The sequence below is a fragment of the Leptonychotes weddellii genome, chromosome 9, assembly GCF_054177405.1.
Source record: "Leptonychotes weddellii isolate Sample4059 chromosome 9, ASM5417740v2, whole genome shotgun sequence".
Lineage (NCBI taxonomy): Eukaryota > Metazoa > Chordata > Mammalia > Carnivora > Phocidae > Leptonychotes > Leptonychotes weddellii.
Window position 1 is genome coordinate 104180269 of NC_138377.1, and position 6523 is coordinate 104186791.

The window sequence follows — 6523 nt, forward strand, 5'->3', positions numbered from 1 at the left end:
TTATAAGTTGGATTTATTTCTAACATTGTTTTTGGCTTGCTCTCTTTTATTCCTTTATCTTTTCCTGACTTCTTTTGGGTTATTTGAATAATTTTTAGTATTCCATTTTAACTTACTGTCTCTTTGTGTAGTTTTTTAGTTGTTGCTCTACAGATAAATATACCTAATCTTTTATTATTTACTTACAGTTACTTGTAGCTGTTCAAGTGGATTATGATCCTCACTGCCTGATTAATGTGTATCAATAATTTTGAGAGTGAAAAGATTTTAAACTTAACTTTTTATTTGTGGTACAATGAGATTGGGTCCTAAAATGAGAAAGAAAATTGGAAACTGATAGTGTATGAACTAGACAACCATGAAAATATATGTGCATTTGGGACAGTTAGAGGGATGAATAAGTAATAATTTAAGGCATCTTTGTAATTCATAATGGTGAATCTCTCCTGTGAAACAGTCCAAGAGCTGAGTGTGTAGATTCATTTTAGGTTCTTATGATTCGTCCATAGAGTTTTGCTTGGTCGTCTTGTTCTGAGTGGTCCATTGGCCTCCGTGTCCCATTTGTGGTAGACATCTGCTCAATGACTTTTGAGCAGCTGGACCTCCTATTGCGGCAAGTGAGTGAGGGGATGGATGGCACTGCGGACTGGCCCCCACCTCAAGAGAAAGAGTGCATGGCTGTGGCAACGCTGAATCTTCTACGACTTCAGGTATTAATGATTTCCTTTCCTCTCCCTCCCTTTGTAAGTGTCTTAGGTATTTGTAATAATGTTTATGTATATTGTTAAATGAACTGCTAATGAAAATTTTAAAGTATTTAGATTACTTAGATTAGGTTATTTAGGTTATGATGGAGTGTAATTTGTATGAGGTTTAAAAAAATCAGTCTAGTTATCTTAAATTTATCCTGGAAGTCAGTCTTTGCATGCAGGTAAGTGTGTGTATGGATTGTGTTATTTCTGCGATAATCAGCTTGTTTGTATTCATCATGGAGTCAATCTTGAATTTACTGTTCTTCTGTGTGGAGAAACAACTGGGTGAGGCAATAGCTCATTGAGAGACCAGCTGGGATGTGCTAGCCAATCTCTCCTCTGGAGTGTGAAAGTTCAACTCAGTAAGCGTGGGCTCCCTCGAGTAGTACCTTTGTCACAGGGAAGGTTAAGGTTAAAAGTCAAAATAAGAAAAGCTAAAAAAATATTTTTCATTTCTTCCTTTCTTGCATTCATTCATTTATTCATTCATTCTTCTTTCTTCTTTCTGTAAAACTATAGCTGAAATCTTTGGTCATCCTATTTCTCTTGGTAATAAAATCCTATGACTGAATGTCAAGAGACTGTTTTTTCTTGGGGCGCCTGGGTGGCTCAGTTGGTTGAGCGACTGCCTTCGGCTCAGGTCATGATCCTGGAGTCCCTGGATCGAGTCCCGCATCGGGCTCCCTGCCGAGCAGGGAGCTTCTCCCTCTGACCCTCCCCCCTCTCATGTGCTCTCTCTCTCTCTCTCATTCTCTCTGTCTCAAATAAATAAATAAAATCTTTAAAAAAAAAAAAAAAAAGAGACTGTTTTTTCTTAACAAAGTAATTTTTCCCTTTATAATACAAGGATTTCTATGTAGCCAGTCATGTCCCCCTCTGCTCTCTCCCCATTTTTGCCTTGGTTTCTAAAAAGCACATAGATGAATGTAATGTTTAGTTACATTAATCAAATTAACAGAAGTTTGGAGAGTACTTCTCTTCCCTAAAGTCTTCTGTAGGAGCTCATTTATTAGGCCCACTGTGGTCCCCTTCATGAATCTACCCAGTTTGTTGCTTCCCTGGTTTGTAGCAATGTTGCTGTCTGGTCAGTGCTATGGACTGACCTTTTGGCCCATATTTGCCTGGTGCCATAGTTTTTCTGTTGCTTTATTCCATCTTTCTAGGTCCTTATGCTTTAGTTGTATCATTTTAAAAATTCACTTACAAAGCTTGATTCTTAAAAAGCATCCAATTTGAGAATCTTTATTCATTAGGTGAATTTAATTTTTTTATGGTTATTGTGATTGCTAATGTATTTGAATTTAGGTTTTCTGATTAGTTTTGTGTAAGTTTATTCTTAATTTTCTTATTTCTTGATAAAATTTCCAAAACAGTTTTTTCTTTTCAGATACCTTTAATTGTTCCTAAGCTTTTCAATTTGATTTCTGGACATTAATCATGTTACAGAAAAATTAAGTATTTCTTAATTCCACAAAGTGTTAATTAACTTAACCAGTACTTCTTAACCAGTACTTCTCTTCCTGAAAAACATAGGGGTTATAGGATGCATTAAACCTATACTCCCCTTTCCACTTTTTTTTTTTTTTTTTAAAGATTTTATTTATTTGACAGAGAGACATAGCGAGAGAGGGAACACAAGCAGAGGGAGTGGGAGAGGGAGAAGTAGGCTTCCCGTGGAGCAGGGAGCCCGATGTGGGGCTCGATCCCAGGACCCTGGGATCATGACCTCAGCCGAAGGCAGACGCTTAACGACTGAGCCACCCAGGCGCCCCCCCTTTCCACTTTGTGTTTAAATTGTCAGGCAGTTTATTATTACACTGGATCTAAGACACACTGATTTGTGGTGTGTGTGTGTGTGTGTGTGTGCCCCTAAAAAAAAATGCTCCCAATTGCGATATGTAAGATACATTTCTGATTTAAGACATGAAAAGAAATTTTCCTTCAATTGATTATTATCATCATAATCATAATTTTTTAAGAGACCATACTTACTTTGATATGGTCTTTTCTTTTTTTAAACCAGTTTGTTTTGTCTTTGTTGCTTACATCCTCTCCTGCCTGGGTACCTCCTGCATAAGTTTCTTCATCAAGGTCTGTGAGTTACAAAGTCTGAAAACTCTCTTGAATGCTTTTTAAGATAAATTAACAGGGTAGGGTTTAGCTTTTTAGGTTATTTTATCAGCAGTTTGAAGATGTTCTTCTGATTTTTATTGTTGCTGATGAGAATTGTTACTTTGGTGCAGTTGTTTTCTTTGTAACTAATTTGGGCTAACTTTTGTAACTAAAAGGCTAACTTTTTGGTAGCCTTTCAGGTTTTTTTTGTTTTATAATTTTAACATATTATGTCTAGGTGAGGATTTATTTTTGTATGTGTAACTTGAGGTTATGATTCTCATTAAATTTGAGATTACATATTTTTGTTAAGTTTTGAAAAATATTCAGTATTTACCATTGAAATTGCTCTCTTTTTTATCTACTTTTCCCTTGGAGAACTCTTTCTCTATGCTGAACTTTTCTTGTCTTCCCAAGTATCACAACTTCTTTGATATTTTTAAATCTTTTTATCTTTTATAATGTTCACTTTCTGTCTTTACATTCTGCCTTCTGGTTTTTCATTCAGTGCTCTCTTTTAGTTTCCAAATCTTTTAGCTGAATGTTCCATATTTTTGAGTTATCCATTTATTTAATAAATACTTGTATGATCGCAGTATTATACATATAATTCATTAAATCCATGTGCCACCCATCAGAGAGGTAGGACCTCTCTGAATAAATAAAATGCAATTTGAGCTGTTATTTAATCTTTAATAATCTTTAATAAGTTTTGAAATTCTTGTAGCTTTTTTTCTCATTTTTAGAATTTATATTTGGGTCTTTTTCAAGGCTTTCATTTTGTTCATTATAGTCTTACCTTCTGGGTTTTGTGCCTTGATCTCTAAGAACATTTACCTTTTTTTTTTTAAAGATTTTATTTATTTATTTGAGAGGGTGGGGGAGGGATAGAGAGACTCCCAAGCAGACTCCATGCTGAGCGCAGAGCCTGACACAGGGCTCGATCCCACAACTCCAAGATTAGGACCTGAGCTGAAACCAAAAGTTGGATGCTTAATTGACTGCACCACCCAGGTACCCCAGAACATTTACTCTTTTTATGGACTCATTCCAATGTTTATATTGCTGCCTACTCTAGGGGCATGAGTTCTGCCTCTTATAAGAGCTTTGTCTTTGATTCTCCCTTGTGACCTAGTGTGGCTTGTCCTTTCTGACTGTACCACCACTTTCAGGGGAGATCTTGCTAGGGGTATCTCTTTGCCTTTGGCTATGGTGATGTCCCTAGAGGGCAGTTTTATGTTTGTGTCTCTGAAGTGTCATGTGTTTCTCAGGCTTTAGATGTTTTGGTGTTCAATTCTTGATTCGTGATATCTATACCTAGTTGGTTGGTATGAATTTGATTTTACATCTGCTCACAGGGCGGGCCAGGTCTCTGATTTCTTGTGGGGTCTCTTTCTACCAAAAGCCTTCGTGGGTATTGTTGCCTTCAAGTGCTGGCTGGTGATAGACGGGTGATCTTCAATGGCTCAGTGAGCTGCCATGAGCAGTTTGGATCTCATGCCCAAAGGCCTTGATCTGCCCTCAGAGCCCAGAACCTGTTAGCTCCTGCTATGTGTGTCTCTCTGAGTTCTGGTTTGGCTCTTGAGTTTCCTTGTGTACTCTCAGCTTGACTATATAATCTTTTAACAGTTTTTTGGTTGTATTATATTCACTCTTTCTCTGTGTTTGGTACAGATGGTTGGGGGTGGGGTAGAGGTTACTGTTTAACCTCTCTGTTGATCTTGAGGTCTTCCATATATGTATTTAAAGTGGGTTTAAAAAATTCCTCTTTTTTTTTTTTAAAGATTTTATGTATTTATTTGACAGAGAGATAGAGAGCACAAGTAGGCAGAGTGGCAGGCAGAGAGAGAGGGAGAAGCGGGAGCTCAATGCGGGGCTCATCCTGGGATAATGACCTGAGCCGAAGGCAGATGCTTAACCAACTGAGCCACCCAGGCACCCCTAAAAAATTCCTCTTAAAAATACCTTACCATCAGGGGCGCCTAGGTGGCTCAGTCGGTTGCGCGTCTGCCTTCGGCTCGGGTCATGATCCCGGGGTCCTGGGATCGAGCCCCGCATCGGGCTCCCTGCTCGGCGGGAAGCCTGCTTCTCCCTCTCCCCCTGCTTGTGTTCCCTCTCTCGCTGTGTGTCTCTCTGTCAAATAAATAAATAAAATCTTTAAAAAAAAAAAAATACCTTACCATCAATTCTCATCTGGTATGGGTAAAATTTTTTAGTCTGGTTAAAAAATTCATGTATCAGAACTTTTCCTTTATTATTTAAATAAAATGCAATTTGAGGTATTATTTAATCTTTAATAAGTTTTGAAATCCACTTGTTTTTAGGGCTTCTAAATTAAAATTGTTTTTCTCCTTTCAGTTACATGCTGCCATTAGTCACCAAGTTGACCCAGAATTCCTTGGTTTAGGTCTGGGCAGCGTCCTCCTCAACAGCCTGAAACAGACCGTGGTGGCCCTGGCCAGCAGTGCAGGCGTCCTAAGCACTGTGCAGGCAGCTGCCCAGGCTGTGCTGCAGAGCGGGTGGTCCGTGCTTCTGCCCACCGCTGAGGAGAGGGCCCGGGCACTCTCTGCTCTCCTGCCCTGTGCAGGTGGGCTTGGGTGAGGAGCAGGGCTGGAGATGGGTTGGGCGCACGAGAGGGTGCCAAGAGGCGTTGGTGCTTACCTCACATTGGCAAAAGTGCTTTCCCTTTCCAGTTTCAGGCAATGAAGTTAACATAAGTCCAGGTCGTCGATTCATGATTGATCTTCTGGTGGGCAGCTTGATGGCTGATGGAGGCTTAGAGTCAGCCTTAAATGCAGCCATTACTGCAGAAATCCAGGTATGTTTCTAGGAGTGTGTATGTGAACTGACAAAGGCAATTTTTACCTGGCAGTGAGCTGAGATTGAAACATTGTACTCATGTGAAGAAATAGTAGCCTATTGCCAGAATTGAAAAACTGAAACATAAAACTTTTAGTAACATCCAAATATTTTCTATAATTAACGCTTTTTTTATCTTACTAGTTAAAAAAACTTATTGCGATATTAAGTATGATAAAATATATCCACTTTTGTCTATTTAAATGAATATGACAGATACCCTAATCATATTATGAATCAATTCCATCACCCTAGAAAGTGCCACTGTGCCTCTTTGCACTTAAAGTTGGGGCTCCCCTGCCTCCCTCAGATTAAATTAATTTTGCCAGTTCTGAATGTCATATATGTGGAATCATGTGCTATTTTATGTCTGCTTTATTTTGCCTTGATAATTTTCAAACTCATTGCTTTTACCATTGAGTATTTCATTGTATGATTACGGCACTATTTGTTTATCCATTCTCCTGTTAATAGACATTTGATTATTTTTGATTGTCTAAAGCTGCTTTGACCATGCTGTGTATAGTTCTTTAGTGAACACGTGTTTTTCTCTTGGGTAAATACTTTGAATCGTAATTTGCTAGGTCTTACGGAGAGTGTTTTTATAGTTTCCCGAAGTGACTATGCCATTTAATTTGAACCAGCCTATGTGAGAGTTCTAGCTCTTTCTTGACCTCACCAACATGAGTCATGTCATTCTTCATAAATTTAGCTATTCTGGGTGGGGGAGTGTGGTTTTTAATTTGCATGTACTTAATGATCATTCATAGCTTCTTTTGTTGCTTTCATAGTTACAGTAG

The 6523-nt window shown here is 38.4% G+C and overlaps 1 protein-coding gene across 7 annotated transcripts in view; it reads left to right on the forward strand.

Moving 5' to 3' along the window:
* Positions 1–6523, forward strand: part of HERC2 (HECT and RLD domain containing E3 ubiquitin protein ligase 2) — a 236769-nt gene that overhangs the window by 80801 nt on the left and 149445 nt on the right. For all 7 annotated transcript variants that reach the window (XR_014148742.1, XM_081831489.1, XM_081831490.1 and 4 more), the window contains 3 exons: positions 510–710; positions 5223–5451; positions 5558–5682. Coding sequence is in view for 6 of the 7 variants with exons in the window: in XM_081831489.1 (XP_081687615.1) it covers positions 510–710; positions 5223–5451; positions 5558–5682 (555 nt within the window). In the remaining variant the exon portion in view is untranslated. The remainder of the gene's footprint in view (positions 1–509; positions 711–5222; positions 5452–5557; positions 5683–6523) is intronic.